We start from the raw sequence: 19,754 nt of genomic DNA on the forward strand, positions 1-19,754 counted from the left end.
TCTTCTTCTTCCTTGAACTCCACTGACAGTTTGATGGTTGAAAACATCCAGAGTTTAACTTTTGACAGTGAGCTGCCACTGTGACTCTTTTAGATGGGACATTACCCTATTTTTTACTCCAGAATGAAAGGCAAAACAGTCTTTCTGGGGGGAAAAAATAAATGTTAGAATGACAGCAACTGAGCTCACCTACACATAAAAAATAGATGTTTTTAATACATTCCAGGATTTAGAAAATCCTGGGTTGAGGACACTGCCCTGTGTGTAGGATTATGTTTTATATTATTATGGCCCACAACAGTCAAGGACTACAAGCACCATATTTTTACTTACTGCAATTTTGAGCAAAAATATGACCCCTATAACATACTCAAAACCTTAACAAAATTTGCACACACCAAGAACTTCTACTCTGTGAAAAATGACACCAGAGCGGGAAAAAACGTCCGAAAAAAGGGGCCCAAATTTCTTATGGGGATCGGGGGAAAAAATGAAAGAAACAAAAAGCTCAAAATCCATTAAAGAAACCAAAACATCTATGTTGGGGGTTTTCAAAGGAAGTTTTTAAAAATATTATGGGATATTCACAGGCTTGATGGCCATTGTGTAGCAAAGTGTGAAATTTGACGATGTTCGCATTTTACTACATTATGGGAAAAGAAAGCTTTTAGCGATCATCATGTAATTTACCACACATGCCACCAGGTGAAGTTGACAACCACAACCCAAGTTTTGTTGACCTTTGATCTCGGGAAAAGGCTGCCATTTTGAATATTCGAATAAAATCATCTTAAGTACACGCAACAAATTTAAACTCCTCCTAGAGATTTCAATCCATCGCCTCCTAACTCCTCGAAGATCATTGGAAAGCTACTTGAAAAAAATGCTGGTTTTAAAGTAGGTCCATTTTGAAATGTGTTGGCATGGCGAGCTCACAAAAGTGGCGTTCCCTTGTTACTTGCACATTTTTTTAACTGGAATATCGTGAAAGTTTAATACATGAGTTGTTGGCTCAAACACAAGAAAATGACATATGGTATGAACACATTAGGCTGTTGGATGTGGTTACCAAAAAAATCTTGAGTTGCCAAGGAAATCCAAAAGTTTAAAAATTACACAGACCTGTCTGTCATCCCAAGGCAACCAATGGAGATGAAAGTAACAGAAAAGCCGCCATTTTGAAAACAATTGTATTTTGTTAATTTGGAGTATTATGCCAGCGGCAGAAGGGAGAGTGAGGAGCGTGCAGAAGCAGCTCACCTAGTGAGGCTGTCAAAAGGTGGCAGCGAGAGCAGGTAACACATATGGACCATCCAACGCCGTTTGCAGCTTTAAAGTCCCACGCCATCTTTTAACCTAATGTAAAAGCATTCTCAGTGTTTTTTTTAATTACAATTATCTCGTTTTTAGCCAAAATTTAAAAAAGGTTGTGTTGTTTTCTGGGACTTATTTTCAGAAAAGCAGCAGAAAATCACTAGAAATCGGCTCCGAGTTGTGAGCAGGACTGTTGACGCATAGTAAGCTCAGTTTAATTTCCCACCATCTATTTTTTTTACTCACTTAATTTATAGTCCCTTACAAACCCAACACAACATTCCTGTTGCAACAAAAATGGTGATCAATATTGGAGCTATTCAGCAATACATTTTGATCAAGATGCCATCTCAAAGGAAAATTTAGTAGTACATGTTACTTTTGTCGGCATGTGGATGTTTCAGAATGGAGCAGAGCAGAGATTTTGTGGCTACATCATCGCTGCAAGCTTTTTCCAATGCCATTTTTTCACCTGTCTGATGATTCTGATTCACAACGATTTGAATAAAGAATTATTGAGAAATGCAATTGTGTGCCTAATTGTCTTTATTTATGTCCTCAATCATCATAAAAATGCCACAATGACATGTTAAAAAAACCAAAAACATGATTTTCATTGGAGCGGGTCTTTGGGTTTTCATAAAACAACACATAAAGTCCAATAAGTATTATGAAAGTGTGTTTAATTAAGCAAAATGAGTGTAATTACAGTTAAGGAATCTTCTTCTGTGTCCTTGCACAATCAGCTACATCACTATGGTAATTAGAAAGATGACAGTAAAGGTCACAGGGCTTTCTTTATTGCTGTTATTAACAGCCGCGTGCGTGTAGATTTAGCAGAGAAACCCTGCAGAAATAATCTCCCATGCAGCCGGCGTTGTGTTCATTAAAGCTCTCAGCACAAACGTGTTTTGGTGGACACCCCGCTGACACTCCACCCCCTCCCCCGTCTCAGGCGCCTCCCCCCGCCGCCGCCACCGCCGCCGAGCGGCCGCACCTGCATTAAAGTGGGGACGTCCGGCGGCCGAGGAGGAAGAGAGCGCGCGCAGACCGGGGAGCTGCGGACAGAGCTGAGCCGAGAACCAGAGCGCATCCGCCGGATCCATCCGCAGCGCTCCGACCGTCGAGACCCCAAAGGCGGAGACGGCGCGTTCAAGACGCGCGCTTCCGAGGAATAAAATGAAACGGAGCAGAGCGGGGATACGACGGATCCAGACTGAGCGGATGAGCGCGCAGGTAAGAAAGAATAAAAATACAAAAGAATAGAGCTGCCCCTAGAACAACTTAGAGCAAGAGTGTCAAAAATCTCAGCCTTTAAAGCCAAGAGTTTAAACTAAAATGTGTCTTTTAAAGTTATTAAAAATGATTCTCACTTAAAAAAACATAAATATGTTTTATTTGCATTTATGTAACCTAATAATCAAAGCAAAAATGAACTATGAACTACTCATTTTAGTCCCCATATGATATTTACTTAATCTTAATCTAAAAATGTTAACTTCTTTGGTCATCCAGAGGACTGAGTTTCTGTTTTGGAAATACCTTCAGTTTTCACCTACCAGGTAAACCGAGTTCCATGTAATAAATCAGGAACTTATCTAACAAAGCTCATATACATTTTTTTCTTTTATAAAAGTTGTTTACAAAGAAACATACCTGCAGGGACTTTTATGTTTTTGTTGTTATAGTCTAAGCAGAATGAGTGGAATTTCTAATAGGAGTGGATAATCTGTTTTTCTCACATAAAAAAACAAGGAAGTGAATATGTTTGTCATGGTGTTCCACCCTGACCTTTGCACCCGTCCAAGGCTCTTCACTCCTCCAGGAAATGCTCCTACACTGAAACCCGCAGTTCACCACTCTGCTGTCATATCAATCCATGCTGCATCGTGGAAAATCCATACCAACACACATAAAGGAAGTGTTGCTGAAGCTGTGTTCAATAGTGAAATTGGCGGCGATCAATATGCTGCTCACACGTGGATCTGCCATAATGTGCCACAGATGAATAGTGACAGGGGATTGGAAGTAGATGACATGCTGGTGCTCTCATTAAAGTCCGAACACTTTCAAGATCTGCTAAGAGGAAATCCAACACCTACAAACAAGTCAGGCTGAAAACAAACATGTGATAGATCTCATTAAAAAAAAGTGCCTGAAGACAACAGCAAAGGAAGAAAAGTGTGTGTAGCTGGGGTGGAGTTGTGCAAGTGTTTTATGTGCAGGAATCTGTGAGAGTGGTGGAAGAGCATCTCAGAAGTTTGGGGGCCCTTTTTTCTGCACCAAACAGATGTCGGGTGTCATCTGGAGCAGCTGACACATGAATTATCCTGCAAAGCAACTTTTAGAAAGATTGTTTGCTCTCAGAAATAAACAGATTTTAGTCCATTTGAATTCATCTCAGTTAGAAAAACCCAAATAACGAAAAGTGTCTGATTGAAAAATAAAAGTTTTACTCCGACTTTGTAGTTTACGTTTTTTTTGGTCACCAGATGTTGCAAATAAAAAGGTTTAAATCGTCCCTTGTAGTTACTCTCTAAGAAGGAAGTTGGTGCTGTTATCACATCTTCTCACTGTTATCAGGTCATACCTGCTGCTCCCAACCATTGAAGGTTCAGCTGATCTTTAGTTAATCATAGCAAAATGACTCGTCACACTGATAGCACTTTAAAGAAACAACATTACCCCCCCCACCCCTATTTTTGACCTCAATCTCATCTTCTTAAAACATATTTCCATAGGAAAATTTGTTTGTGAGTTTTTTGGGGGGAAAAACACAACATTTTTATTATTACACATCCAAAATTTATCAAAGTTCTGCTTTAAAATCTGTTAAAGAATAAAAAAAAGAACATAAGAGGGAAAAGAGTTAAGATTTGTTCCCTCTTGTCAGCAGGAGTGAAGCAGAAGGGAACCAGCGTGTTAACTGGTGATTGGATTAGTGTTTTAATTTTGCAGCTGTGCACAACCAAAAGAAACTGACTTACCAGAGGCTATTCCCGCTTTGTGTGTGTGTGTGCGTGTGTGTAAGTGTATGTGCATGTGTGTGTGTGAAAAATTACCCCTTTATTTTACAGTTACATAATCAAAACATGAACACACTTTAATATAACCTACCATTTACTGCTTGCAAAAGATTTGGTGTCAAAAATATCGTTTATACTTTTTACTTATTTGACTCATTTGATTGGCTTCCAGTGTTCAGGTAGAAGAATAAATCAAATCTACAGTTTGGGATTTTTAAATAGCTGCCACAATGCAGAAAAATCCAAATAAGCACATGTGCACAAGTCTTGATTTTTTTTTTTTTATTGTAGACACAGGCTGCATTTTGCATTTTTAAGTCACTTCATCTTGAAAACAGGTGTTTGCATACATTATGCTGCAAGGGCATTTGAGTCAGCGGAGGGGATGATGCTAAGATGCAGTGATCTCGGCCCTTTTTATGCAAGGCTCTATTGCGGCGACCAACAGACGTGAGATCAAAATGTGGCCACGTAAAGGAGGCCTGCTGGTGAGACAGGGGAGCAGATGAGAAATGTTGTAGAAAAGGTCCGTCTAGAAGCAGAGATAAGGGGATGGTAAGAGAGAAAGCAGATGGAGATGAACGTGTGTGGACAAAAGTATCAGGGGAAAGGTCCTGGCTGGACGGGGCTGGTTGGGGATGATGTTGCATCTTAAGATAAGAAATGTGCTCGAGAGGGGAGACATAAAGATACTGAATAATGGAAATTATTGGTGAAGGATGCATTAAAACCTGTAATTATTTCCGCGACCCTTAAGATTGAGAGTCAGCAGCCACATTAGCTGCTCTGTGAATCATTTAGGGGGTGGTTCGTTGAAAAAAGATTGCCTGAAAGATCTATTAGATTAAAATGAATCATCTTTCTTCATCCTCACTTATGTTAGGGTTGCTGATCACCGCACTTATTCATTGTCTAAACATCCCAAAAAAATAGTAAGCAAAAAATATTTTTTGTACCAAGTTTTTACTGTATTGCAATTAGTGAACAGTAAAATATTTTACGAAAACTTTTCCTTCATTAGTTAGCAAAAATGATTAAGTGGTAGCCAGGGTGCAGCCAGCCCCCCCCCCCCCCCCCCCCCCCTTCATCATGTCTTTAAATCTTTCCTCTTCAACCACTGACAGAGGTCTCATTCCTTTTAGAAACACGTTAAGGATGCTCTGTGTACGCCTTGCAGCCATCTCTGGTGTGCACTGGCTCCTCCCCAGTCTGCCACCAATGGCTCAGAACAGAATTTCGAGCTTCTGCGTCCAAAACATCCATGATCGCGGGTCGGTACGCAAGTTTTTAATTTCGGTTGCGAGCTCCATGTATATATCGGGCGTTCATTGATTGCGCGCTGACAGTTCAACCGGTTGTACTTTTTCACTCTGAATTGCAGCACTGTGACCAATCAGGGACTTGGATTGAGTAGTGACATGCATGTGGGTGGCGCGATGATCATGAAGGAGACATTAACAATTGCGGTTTGTGTACGGTCGGATAAAAATGAATCCTAGAAATACATTTTTTGGAACAGAGCTGTGAAAAGAAGAAGAACCTTTTGCTACCTGCATGTCCTGTGCTTGTCCGATGTAAACAACCGACTGGATGCACGTTTAAAAACTGAAATGACCCAAAAAAAAACAACCAAACAAAATAATAATGCGTTGACAATACTATATTAGCGTCAATGATTTTTGACAGCCCTAGTTGAGATGCAACATGCCTCAGGGGAGAAAGACACTGAAGTTCAGTAAGTGGTTGACTAATGGGGGATCTTCATGACAGTGCAGCGTGGGAAAACACATGAGAAGCAGACAGGAAGTGCCGAATGTTCCCCCCTGTTGTTCTTAAGCCTGTTTGTGTTCTTGTTGAACGTATTGGCAGGCCACACAGGGTCATGCAGACACCATGCCCCACTCGCTGCATAGCTGACACAGCTACTGTAATCCGACCTGCACACTTGGTGCTGAAAAGTGTGAGTCATGTTGTTCTAAAGGCACATCGTTCTGAACCAAACTGAACTGTGCCGTTCAAAAGTAGAGATACAAACGAGTGATTCAGAACTCCTGAATTGACAAGGATCTGGTCCCACATGCATTTAAAGATGGGAGAATGTGTAGTCATGCCATCAGCTTAATGTTAAATGTTAATGTTAAAAAACCCCACAATAGATTCCAATTTATCGACTGACCCTGTTTAGAGAAAAGATCCACCAGCATTGTTGTTTCTCAAAAAACTATAACTTCTAAAGAATTTTTTTTGTAGCTTTGCATATTAAGTCCAGTCTGCACTTAACATCAGAGACCACACAAAGGATCTTGTGGTTAGAAATAATTTAATGTAAATTAAACCAACAAAATGAGCAATACAACTGTCTTCAGAGCCACACAACCTCCAGATAAATGATATCACCACAAAAAAAGTGTTGCTCATGGGTTGGAATAGCTCCTTATTTTGATTGTGACTGCTGAGGACAAATCTGTAGTTTGGGATTTTGACCTTTAATGTTCTACTCTGATCATCATTTGATCTATTCTAAAATGTTCCCCGTGGTCTTTTAATTATAATGATGCCATTTTAGCCAAAAAAACAAAAAACGTGTGATGTTTTCTTGGGGATAGTTTCTGCAGAGCGGCATAAGTTCATTTAAAAAAACAATCACCCCTGAAATGTGGGTAGGTTGGTGTGGAGTAAACTCACCTCACTTCCCCATCATCCATCTGTTCACACCCTCTCCCGCTAGCTAACATTACAGGTGCAACAAAAATGTCAAGAAAGACATATATGCATATATTTGTCTGCAAGTAATGCATCTGATTGGAGCAGAGCAGGGAGCTTGTGGTCCGCCCAGCTTATTTTCTCCGTCACAAATTTGCATTCTTTCCAACTGCATTATTTGTCTGCTCCTAATTCACAATTTAATCAAAGAAATACTCAGAAATGGAACTTTAAGCTAAATTATTTTGATAAATGTCCTCCATCATCAGAATAAAACTACAAAAACATGTTAATAAACCCCAAAAACAAGATTTTCATTGACGTGGCTCTTTAATAACTCTGATACTTCAAAAAAAAACATGATTCATTGTATGTTAAAGAAAATTATAGGGAAGGAATAAATATAAAGCATGTTACAAAAACAAAAACAAAAAATCAAACATAAGATCTAAAAAAAAAATCTTTGTGTTTTTTCTCCTTCTCTTAGATTTTTCCTTGTGATCCATGACAAAGCAAGTACATCGACTCTTCTATTGTCCCAGGGCTGTTTCTCCCCAAGTGCCTTGACTGTCCATTGTGACAGAAAGAGACATCCAGCTTACCGTTTCTGTTTGCCAGCCACAACTGCCAGACCAGGAAGAGTGCTTAAATCTGAGCTCTATCCGTCATCCTCCTCCCCTTCATCCCACCACTCCCTTATCCTGGTCCTTCATTACTTTGCCCCTTCCTCATCTTTAGTTCAGCACAATTCGGAGTCCCACATGACAAGTCAGAAACATCCGCTATTCTCCCACTCCACGCGAGTCTTCTTTCCTCTCCCTCCATCCCCTGTAGTGCTTGGCTTCAGTGCCCATCACATAGACAGATGGAGCCAACCCTGACCCCTCTCCTCGCCCACGGGGACGCCAAGAGAATCAGCGCCTGACTGGAGGAGAGGGGAGTAAGCGCAAGTGCGAAGGGAGAGGCACGGGGGGGGGGGGGGGGGAAGTAGACCGTTGCTCCGTCGCCACGGCAACACATCCGACAAACTCCTGGATGCCACTTCATCCGCAGACGAGGCTATCGGATAAAACCACGCGCGGCAGGAAGCGCAGCGGGCGGGAACAGAAGGACCTCATGGTCCCCCCCCTTTGATTGTCCGTCAGACATCTCAGTCTGTGTATTTTTTTTTTCCCTCAAAGACAAGATGTGAACATAATAATCTGAGTATCACAAACACAGAAAAAGGAAAACTTGAGTTGAATTTTCATTCAGAGCACATCTTTCAGACATTTTCCTTGATCAGTGATCTAAATAATTTGGTGAAAGTTGGAGTGGCCCAACCAAGAGCAAGCCAGCAGACAAGGGTATTCTGTTTCCCAAGAAAAGAACAAGCAGAACTTCCTAAAAAGCAAAACAAACTTCCGTCAATCTGCCTTTGGGAGCACCTATGGTAAGCTTCTACACTTTTCCTGTTTGTTAGTTCTCATTGTTTGTTACCTGCTTGCCTTCTGCCTTCCCATAGACTCCTTTCTTTTTTTATTTTTTTTAAATCCAGATCAGCTTCCCAACTAGCACATAATGCCAGAAAAACAATTGAAAAAGATCCAAGCATCAATGCTAAAATGAGCCACTAATAGCAGGTGTAATGAATTCAGCCGGCCAACATATCAGAGGGGGGAATACCAGCGTCCCAAAGCTTCCTGGGTAATTGGAGTGTGGTATACAATTTTTTACTCTGAAGCACAGCTCCTCTAGTGACCTTGCAGGCGTAGGCCGGTAAAAAAAAAAGGGAGATGGAAAGGAGACTGTGTTAGAGATTTGCAGTTACATTGTGTTTGGGCGTTTTCATCATAAATGCTCTGTTATCCAATTTTTTTTGTCACTTAAAAGAGATTGAGAAGTTTTTTCCTTTAAAGAAAAAGACTATCTCTGTTCTTGTAACATGATTACTGTCAGTCTGATTGTAAAACCTACAGCAGAAGAGGGATTGTCAGCTCAAGAGAAGGAATGCAAGTCGATTTTTGTAACACTTTTCTGCCGAAATCAGCAGTAATAAGCTTTTATTGCTATTTTATTTGCCTTTTTTGAAAACTTTTTTTAATGCTGTCAACAATCGATGTTGAATATATAACAGGGCATATATATGAAGACATTGCTTGATTTTTATTTCAGCTCAGACTCCACATTATCGGCCTCTTATAGCCGAGTTGTGGCTGTCGGACTGCATTTGAGGTTTCACAGTGTCTAATTGGAAATCATATACTTCATTTTGTACAAACACTGCAAAATACCTTTCTATTTTGTTGATCTAAAGGCAGTAGTCATGCCACTTTTTCTTATTTTTCCATCAATTTTATTTACAGGTTGTAGGGATTAGAATACAAGCAAATTTTCTTTTTAATCTGAGATTAATGTTTTGTGTTTTTTTTAACCCCTCAAACTTCCAATGTACTTCAAATTATTTGAAAAATATTCCTCAGTGTTTTTTCCACCAAGAGGTGATGCTGTATTAAGTGGACTACATGATTATGTGCCCAAAAAGTTATTCAGCCTTATCGCTACTTCAAAGCATTGTTTGTTTATCTCATTTACAATGTGCAGAAGACATGGATGATGTTGAAAGATCAGGTTTAATTCTTTTTTAAGGGGTTTTACAAAAACATCGGTAATCACATCTCCATGTCTGGGTTCATGGGATCGTTCAGTTTATTTTTTTAAGTGAGGGTTACCTTCTACCGCAGGAGCCAGTGTCTGCATGACGGCGCTTTCAGCGGTACTTCTGTGTCTCTGTTATCCAGTTTGATGACTTGCTGTCCCACATTAGTCCAAGGAGGGAAAAATGAAAAACAAGAATAATAATGTTTTAAAGCAAATAAGCAAAATGTCAGTTTCAGGAGGAGAACGATCAGATTCTCCTCCATGTTTTTTTTTTGTCCTGTGCTGCCAGTAGCTAAGACTGATACACACACCTGCAGAGCCCTCTAGTGATTGTTAGCAGGAAACAACCACTAAAGGGCAACCAGTTGTTATTAGAAAACAAAACAAATGTGAGATTATTTAAAAAATCACATATGTCACTTTTGAGCATAAGTCGCACCCCTAGCCAAACTATGCACACACAAAAAGAATATGGTAGTTATCGACATGTAAATGTATCAAGGTTGTTATGGTGTTTGGATCCTAACAAAGGCTACATCCATCCTTCTTCCACTGAATCCTATTTGGGGTATTTGGGCTACAGAAGCCAACCCAGCTACTGGAAAAGGCAGGTGGGGTACACTCTGAACAGGTCTCCAGTCTGCCGCAGGGCCATGCACTTACATACGCACATAGGACAGTTTAGAGTAACCAATTAACCATGATGTTGGACTGTGGGAGGAAGTCAGAGGGCCTACAGAGAACCCATGCATGGGAAGAACATGCAAACGCCCCACAGAAAAGTCTCAGTTGGGATTTGAACCAAGGCTATCATGCAGTGAGGCAGGAGCGCTAACCACTGCTCCACCATGCATCCTCATGAGACTTTATCTGCTACCTAAAAAAAACTATGGGTACCAGTGTATTTTTTTTATTTATTTTTTTACCTTCCTCTAGGTTCAAACTCTTAAACATGACATCTCTGTTTTTATCATGTTTCACTTTGCCGATACTTTAGAGATGATGCTCTGCATTGACTGATGAGATGGGGGAAAAAATTTATTTAGATGAACCTGTGGACTTTATACAATGAATGCACTCCAGGATGAGCTTTTATTGGGGAAAGCGTGTTTTGTCTAAATTGTCTCACTATGAGTTCTGTAAAAGATGCTCAGTGGAGAGCGAAGCATTGAGTTAATGCTTTTCAACAGATATTTATGGAGCCAACACAACATGGACAAAATGACAGAGTTTAGAGGTCAAAGAAGTCATGCAGGCGGAGGGGCAGACACAGTCCAGCGCCTCTGTCTCTGGAAATGCATCTGAAGATCAGAGCGACAAACACAACAAGAAGTAAGATGAAGCTGTGCCATTAAGAGTTCGATTTCATCTGATGATCTCTGTTGTGTGCCACTGCCTCTAATTCGATCCTCTGGATGTTTCACGAATCTGGGAGACTTGTGCAAAACAGAAAAACAAAACAAAAAAACATTTCATACTACATTCTAAATAAATAAAGTGATTCTAAAATTTCTGTAAAAGTCCAAACTGACACCAAAAAAACACACACACACTTCATTCACAGTGCTATTTCTGTTGGGTGTACCTGTCATTGACTGTGGGCTCAAACTTGATGAGATTAATTAGTGACTCACACCTCTTCATCTCCTTAGTTTTGTGAGAGACATGCACCACACCACACATAAAAAAATAAATCTGTGCATCCTTTATACATCTGCGACTCTTGTAAACACTGGGTGAGTACACACGTACGCTGCATGTTGCCAATAAACACCCTCCCCCTCCTCCGCTGTAATTACCTCCCTCTTCTTTTGACTCCTTGTGCGTTCGCCCCATAACCCTAAGTCAGGGCGGTGCTGCTCTACTTTTCTGAGAGATCACACCTGCATGCGCCAAGAAACAGTCTCAGTTGAGCGTTTTCCAAGCCCGAAATAACCTATTTTTGTAATGGTGTAACGATTATCCGACTATATCAATCCTAATTGATTAATCAGATCGATCTGTCTGAGGCAAGCTGTTAATTAAATCAACCTATATCGTTATAAAATTGTTGCAAAATTAAATAAATGAATTATATAAATCTTGGAAAATATCATTTAGGTTGAGGCACAGAAGGTTTATTTCACTAAAACATAAAAATGACAGTGTCATCACAGCAGATAAGTCACATTTGCAAAGTCATGAGATCATACAGTGTGGCATGATGTTCTAATAATGCTCTGTCTGGAATATTTCATGTGGAAAAAAAAACAGTGGACTGAACTTGAAAATGTAAATGGATTTGCCATTAATTCTTATTTACTTATTTGTTTATAAGCATGTTTAACTTACACTTAATTATAGAAATACGAGGAATTAGGAAAACGTCACCTGCATTGTTCCATACCAGGTATTTATCACTGAGTCAAACGGAATTTCTGGCTAAAGATGTCCTGGATCCATTTCAGGTCAGCGAATCGGATCAAATCAGGTTGTTCAAAATGAAACAATGTCGACAATAATTCATATCAGCAACCACAAATTATTATATGAATTGAATTGTTGAAAATGAATAGTTACATCTTTACATTTTCATTTTATTTGACATGACAAGTTATATGGAGGGAAATAAAGTGATTCAGAACCGCAAAAGGATCTTTAGGTTCGATCAGCGTTACTTTGCTGGTTGGTTGGAGAGAATGAACCATGACTCCTGTCAGCATCTGTTGGAGCTCATGCTGGCTGTGATAGGAATCCAGTCAATAACAAGTTTTAAAGAGAAGCCGCCTGCTGCCCCAACGTCAAGAATATTTGTTTGAGTGCATGTGTGTGTGTGAGTACGTGCTGAATATATTAACATGAGTGTTCAGGGGGAGTGATGAGTTTACAAACTGTGCTGCCGACACCAAAAATGCTGAGGTAAAGAAAAGCGAGAGGGGCCATATAATGAGACTTTACCTGATACGTGATAAAACATCAGATATAGGATATTAATGAACCACCAGGGGAGGACAATGATGATTAACTGAAACACAGAAAGTGGGATCAGGTGTGTTTGTGTGGGTGTTTGTTGTGAAGGATTAAAAAACAATTTGCATTTGTGCATTAGCTGCTGGATTTGCTGCACGTGTGCTTAGATAGGTATGGTTTGTTGTACTGACAGCTGATGCTTCTTTTTAAAAAGCCACCGCCTCACCACGTTACCAGGGTGGAAACAAGAGAACTGCACATGCAAGTTTGTAATTAGGGACAAACTGTCGGAAAATCTTTTCCATCATGCATTTTGACTATAAGGTTAACTAAAAAGTTGAACAGCTTTAGAGATCCTCTCTTTTAAACAAACCCATGATTCTAAGGGATTAGAAAAAAAAAAGAAAAAAATGTATATATATATATATATATATATATATATATAAATATACAACTTCAATAGCCTTAATTTCAGTGAAATTGTTCAAATCTTAGTGTGTGCTTGGATTGGAATTCTAAAAGAAATAACACCATATCATTTTATTTTGTTGGCAATCCATAATAATATTAATTATACATTTTATTTATACAGCACCCTTATGGGCACCCAAGATTCCCGTACAAGTAGAGAAAAAATATAACAGAATTACAAGAATAAAACAGTAGTTAAATTCATAAAATTATGAAACAACAATAAATGATGCATGTGAATTTCTATTCAATTTTATTTTTGTTGGAGGCTGTGGTTGGAAGTTGAGAAGCTCACAAATTATAGGCCTGAAAAATGTGACAAGAGTTTTTATGTAAAAATTAATCCATTATTGTTGTCATCTTTTATTTTCTTTCCCACCAACCACATTCTTAGTGTTCCGTATTTTCATAGTTGACTTGAACTCCAGATGGACGGAGATGCAGGAAACTAAAGATCTGGGGCCTCATTTATAAAACTTTGCGTAGGATTTGCGTCAGAAGTGGCGTACGGATGAAACATAGGACGTGCGTACGCACAGAAATATTCGGATTTATAAAACCGTGCGCACGCACATCCTACGCATCTTTCCCTTAATAAACCACAACGAATTCTAAATGCTGCACAGCTTTTGCGGCTTCATGACACGCCCATAGTTGCCCATAAATAGTCCGTGAAACGCCCACAAATGAATATTCATTGATTGCGAAACCATGGCAAACACAGAGAGGAAATCAAAAAAACGTAACTTCACTCAATGTGAAGTAGAAGTTATCGTTGGCGAGGTGGAAAAGAGGAGAATAATGTTGTTTGGAGGGCACAGTGTGGGCATTACTAATGCCAAAAAGCCACGTGAGTGGCAGACGCCGTAATGCTGTGGCCTCACAACCTCGGACCGTGGCCGAAATAAAAAAGAAATGGTCGGACATCAAAGTCGAGGCAAAAAAACGTCTGGCGCTGCATCGCCAGAGTGTGTCTGCCACGGGTGGGGTGGGGGGGTGGGGGGACACCGGAGCTGACCCCTCTTGATGAGAGACTGGCGGCAAGAATTGGGGAATCCCTTAGTGGAGTGGTGACTGAGGCGCAGGGGGACGCCGACGCACCAGATGCACCGGATGACACCCCCCCAAAAGCCCGCAGAGGAAGTCGGAACCGGGTCATAAGCCACTCGTCCTCGTTTGCCAGCAAGTCTCCTTGCTGTCTAGAGATGCGTTCACTCCGAATTCTTCCATTTGCCACATCTTCTAAGAGCGCAAGATCAGCCATTGTGCGTCATTACGCATTGTGATGGGGAATTTTATTTCCTTCCATTTAATTACATCTGACAAGCTACAGATGTCGGTAATAATCGACGTGGAAATGGGAAATTGTTCAGCGCAAATGTAATTTCTTGTTGCTTTCTGAATGGTTGAGACATGTTTTATCAAAAATAAAACAAACTAAAGGCATATGCATGAATACCATAATTCTGTAGCTTATGAAGAAATGTTTTACTATGTAAACAACTTTCCCCAGTGGACAATTAATGCATCTCTCTCTATCTATCCATCTGTCTGTCTGATTGCAGCTATATCTGCTCCGCCAGACGGACACATTGACGAGAATATCAATTTTGTACATTATTTCGTTCTGTAAACTATTATTTATGAGGATGAATTGCACAACATGCCAATATTGCAGAACATATTTCACTTTTCTTTTTGCAAATAAGTGTTCATTTGAATTTCTGTTGTAATTTTCGTTTGATTTTTTTTTTATTTGTTTCACTGCTGATCGATCAAATGGGTCTTCGTGTAGGCTGTTAATTGTAAGACTTGTTTTGTGAAGTCGTCATGTAATTTCTGAGAGGCAGTATTGTCATTTTCACTTTCACGTGTTTCTTCCATCTGCCGACGGCGTCGCCGTTTCTCATTTCAACCGTTTTTGTGCGTACGCCTGGGTCAGATTGCTTGCGGATGCTTTTTATAAATCTCAACTATTGCGTAGAGAGTGGCGTACGCCTTCTTTTGTGCGTACGCAACGTTTATAAATGAGGCCCCAGGTCTACCAGAGCACAGATCAATCAAAATCACTAGCTAAGCACGGGGTACAAAACTAAACACACACAACATCCAGCGGAGATCAACTAAAACCAAGACATGCAAACAGAAAAAGTGCTTAGTCCCACTCTAATCATTCAATGATCTATTGTAAAAGCAGTCCCAGTGGTCTTTAATTATGATTATGCCATTTTCAGGTTTTCTAGGACATAGCTACTGCAGAGCGGCAGTAATTCATCAGAAATTCTGCTGTGGGTGGGACTGTTGGCACGGAGTAACCCAGTCCCCATTTCCCATCATCCATCTGTTGAACACTCTTTGGCTAGCTTTCAGCAACTCACAGCCCCAACCTAACCTAACTGGTGCAACAAAAATGGCGAGCAATATCTGAGCTTTCCAGAAAAACAAAGAAGTACATGGATCATCTGCAGGTGAATGCATCAGAATGGAGTCGACATCAAAGCTACAAACTCTATCCAACAACATTTTTTCATCTGCTCCTGATTCAATTTGAATAAAGAAATATTCAGATGCCATTTTAAGCCACCATCAATAGAAAAATTAAAACATCAAAATCCCCTATTTTCATTGGAGTGCGTTTTTAATTCATGCCTGTTTCATTCTATAATGAAAGTGGAAATAGCTACATCCTCTCTTAAAGTCTGGATGTTTTGATAGGTGCTGAGCAGACACGCATTGCTTATCTGGAGACTCTCAATAGCTCAACTAAAATGGTTTTTGCTCATTTTACTGTCAGTGCAAAGTTCTCATCTGGTGTCATTATATTAAACTGGTTAGAGGAAAAGAAATTTTAGGAGCACTAAATCTATTCATCTGCTGTGATTTATTGTTGTTCTGGGGGCAGAATAAATGTAGCAGTCAGTCACTGCAGCTTGCTAACAATCGTCTCAGATCCAGTGCCAGAGAGGTCACCCATGAGAAAATAAGCCTACACTGCTAAATATGTCTTTCTTATCTTCCAGGTGACTGCTGCAACAGCGGAGAGCCAAACTGGAAAGTCTGCTGCTGGGATTCTTTGCTTTGAATATCGATGCAGAAAGAACAATTTGTATCCATTGAGTGTGAGCTATAAAGATTTTCTCTCACACAGGAGCCACATTTCTGACTTTGTGGAGCCCGTTATTTCAGTGCAGAGCCACTAAAAACTGGGCTCAGTCAAGTGTTTTAGTACACTCTGAAAAAGAAGAGGAAAAAAAGCTTGACTGCCACCAACTCTAGCCACGTTAAATAAGAATACTAAAGTATCTTCTTTGAAACCAACCTGGATCTTTCACTGGTCCAATCATCTGGGAAGCTGTGGAAAACAGAGATACTTGGGTGACTTTTGTTGTCTTTGAGGAGGATTTGTCTACCTTTGGTCAGCTTAGGGGGGCAAGAGGATGCCAGAACTGGAAAATTACCCACCAGGAGCCAGAGACTCTGAGTTGGATGTCAGTGGGCCGGCAAACCCCGCCCAGATTCAGCACAGCATCCTGGAGGAGCAGGTGGAGCTGTGGTGGTTCAGAGATCCTGGGAAATCTTTACTCTGCTACTGCATCGCTGTGCTTTTGATCCTGGGCTGCGGGCTTGGCGGCGTCGGCCTTCTCTCCACCACCACCAGTGTGTCGAGTGAATGGCGGCTGGGCGTGGGCACAGCCCTGTGCCTCCTCGCCCTGGGGGTCCTCCTCAAACAGCTGCTCAGCTCTGCTGTGCAGGACATGAACTGCGTTCGAAGCCGACAGCGGATTGACATGCTGAAGAGCGGTGGCCTATCGGACCTTCTGGTGGTTTTGATTACTGGGCTGTCGCTGTTGATTTGTGGAGGCGTTCTCCTACATCTGGCCCTGGTTAACCATATGCCAAAGCCAGGACAAGCCCTTAATGACATGTACATTTCAGGATTGGTTTTGCTGGCTGGAGGGGGAGCAGCAGTCGTGGGTGTGGGGATTTACTCAGTCGTGGTGATCCTGCTCGAGAGGACGAGGCATGGACGAAGATTTGTGGATCGAGTTTTGAACATTTTCACGGTGTCAGGACACATGGACCGTCACGCCCGCAGAGAGACTACCTCCAGCTTGGCTAATCTCCTTTGAGCTGCAGTATTGTTAGAGCTGTGTGTATATTGACCTCGGCTAAGCTTAATTATGCCCAGTTATTTAAAAAAAAACAATGTCTTAAACAAAATTTATACCTAACATGCCTCACAGAGTGGTCATACTATGCATGAAACAAAAAGAAAAAAATCTGTTGACATAAAATGGACTCTATGAGAGCGGTAGAAGGTAGTTTGAGTGTTTGTGTGGGCAGCAGTGTGAAAGTTCCAAAAAAGTTAAAAGTGATATTCAGTAACGACAAGCACAAGTTTAGATTAATTTGCAATGTGCAGCAATGTAGAACAGTTGATGGGTGTCAACTGAAAATGATCCAGCAGATCCATCATGGGACTGTTTAAAGGTTCTTCTCTTTTGCAGACATTCATAATAAAGTATGTATTAATATCAGGTCACAAGACCTCGAAGCACACATCTTAATACAAAAAAAAAAGAAAAATCTTTATCTTTATGATTACAAGCCCCCCCTCCCCCCCCTCTGAAGGTTCATGTGTTGACACACAGCGGAGATTTTCTGTCAGACAGCAAAAAGACAACATGATTGTTGGACAAAATACTTATCAGGATAATTCAGGATGTTAGAAGAAATTGTTTGGTTCCTTTTGTTGATCAGCAGCGTATTGTTGACTGTGAATTTCACAGTGCTTTATTATGTTGGAAACAGTATTAAGTTGTGTTTTTGATATAATTGCGTTAAAGGTCTTATGTAAGGCGATCGCTCGTTGTGTGGAAATCATAAACAAGCAACCAGGCCAAATGGAGAAATCTTGTTTTCATATTGACGATTTTTTTCATTAAAGCCTTGGCAAACCCACAAAAGCAAGCTTTGTCCTTATTAAGAATCGGAAGGGTCAAAGGATAGTATTGATCATTGTAGGTTAGGATAATTGACTGTTAATGAGAACTGGACTGAGTGTGACATTAACCATAGAAGATGACTTGTTTCCAGTGCCAATAAATACAGTCGTAATTTTTGAACGATATGGTCAAGCCATGTTAGTCAGACGTAGTCAGTAAGCAGTGATTGGTCCAAGTCAGTCTAAGTCAATGCTTCCATTAACTCTACACCGCTACTACTTGAGAATTGGGAGAATTTGTCAATTAAACACTTTGAACGTTTGACGTGTAACCATACTCTTAAAGAGGCATCTGTTTGGTCAGTTTAAAACCTGAATATTTGCACAACAGAAAAAAAAATGAGGATTAGTAAGAATATGTCAAGAAATGTAGCAGAGCAAGAGTGGTAATTCTGACAAATAGAATGACTGAGTAATGGCTGTTTATTTCATAACCCTTGTGCTATCTTAGATGACCCCACCCCACCCTTACATTGACGTGTTCTCCCTACCATGACAAAGGTAGATAAAGGCGGAAAGATTTCATGTAATCCATGGACACCAGTGAAGATCACAAATCATTGAAGAAAATAGGTTCAGCGCACTGACTAGTGGGTCTAGATGACCCAACTCCAAATGTTAAAGTGCCTAGGATAGCACAAGGGTTAATAGAGGTCTATGGGATTTTGGCTTTTTGGAGCCAGCAGGTACTTCCTGTATGGAACCGAAGGGGGGTCACTAAGTCCAGTTCTCATATACAGTCAATGGTGTGGATGTAACCAAGATCATTTTTATCTACATGTCATTGCCAGCCTCTACAAGAAGTCACTTGTGTCTTAATGTCCTTGACCACACACTTTTTTATTAGTTTTCCTAATAATACTTACATGTCAGTGGCCCAGCTGGTGCAATGGCTGTTTTCCAAGAAAAGATCTGTGATTCGTTGCCCCACAAGGTTTACTGTTGGCAAATGAAAAAAAAAAATCTTTGGCTTAACATCTTATACAGTCTGAAATGAGCAGAACTACTACTTTGTCCTTCACTGTCTTACTGTCTGCTTACCTTACAATAATTTTTTACAGTTACAGGTACTTGTTTTACTTCAGAAAAAAGAGCATTTCTGTTGGGGAAAAAAAGATGGTATATTTTTGTCGATTAATTTCATTTCTGATGTTGACATGCCATCTAGAATTCTTCACATTTCTGACAACACAACACTTTATGAGGCAGAAAAAACAGCTTTTCTTCAAAACTAAATTATGTCAGTGAAGCTAAGCTGTTCTCCTGTTAGTAAATGAATAGAAGTGATATCATGCAAAGCGGACATTTAAAGAGTTATCTTAAAAGCAATAACTTACATAGAAACTATCGTAAAAGGGAACATATACTAAGGTATGAAGCCACTTCTTGATGGTTGTAGGCATAAATTTTCCCTTTTTTGCTGCATTATATAACTAATAAAAAGGAAAATGTATAACATAAAATACTAACCTTACATTACACTTATCCTGTGATAAATACTGAAGCTTGTTTTTAAGAAAAAAAAAACAACCCACAAATATCTGGATTTACAAAAATAATAAACAAAGACTTGTAAATGTGTATTGATTCATAATCAATAGTGACCCAACTTTGAATTAATTTCAACTGTAAAAATTAAGTTAGGA

At 40.1% G+C, this 19,754-nt stretch overlaps 1 protein-coding gene across 2 annotated transcripts; it reads left to right on the forward strand.

Annotated features, from left to right (window-relative positions):
- The first annotated feature begins 2,289 nt into the window (after positions 1–2,289).
- On the forward strand, positions 2,290–18,065 carry tmem125 (transmembrane protein 125). 2 transcript variants are annotated; one of them, XM_020702487.2, is made up of 4 exons: positions 2,290–2,550; positions 7,531–8,475; positions 10,874–11,015; positions 16,124–18,065. In XM_020702487.2, the coding sequence occupies exon 4, from the start codon at positions 16,541–16,543 to the stop codon at positions 17,231–17,233; it is 693 nt and encodes a 230-aa protein (XP_020558146.1). In that variant the 5' UTR covers positions 2,290–2,550; positions 7,531–8,475; positions 10,874–11,015; positions 16,124–16,540; the 3' UTR covers positions 17,234–18,065. The 2 variants fall into 2 exon arrangements, with proteins under 2 accessions (XP_020558146.1, XP_011472460.1); XM_011474158.3 differs by lacking the exon at positions 10,874–11,015.
- The last annotated feature ends 1,689 nt before the right edge of the window (positions 18,066–19,754 follow it).

Source organism: Oryzias latipes, chromosome 4 (genome assembly GCF_002234675.1).
Source record: "Oryzias latipes chromosome 4, ASM223467v1".
NCBI classification, from domain to species: Eukaryota; Metazoa; Chordata; class Actinopteri; order Beloniformes; family Adrianichthyidae; genus Oryzias; species Oryzias latipes.

Coding starts and splice junctions, on each gene's coding strand:
- tmem125 (XM_020702487.2), top strand. CDS start 16,541: ATGCCAGAACTGGAAAATTACCCACCAGGAGCCAGAGACTCTGAGTTG.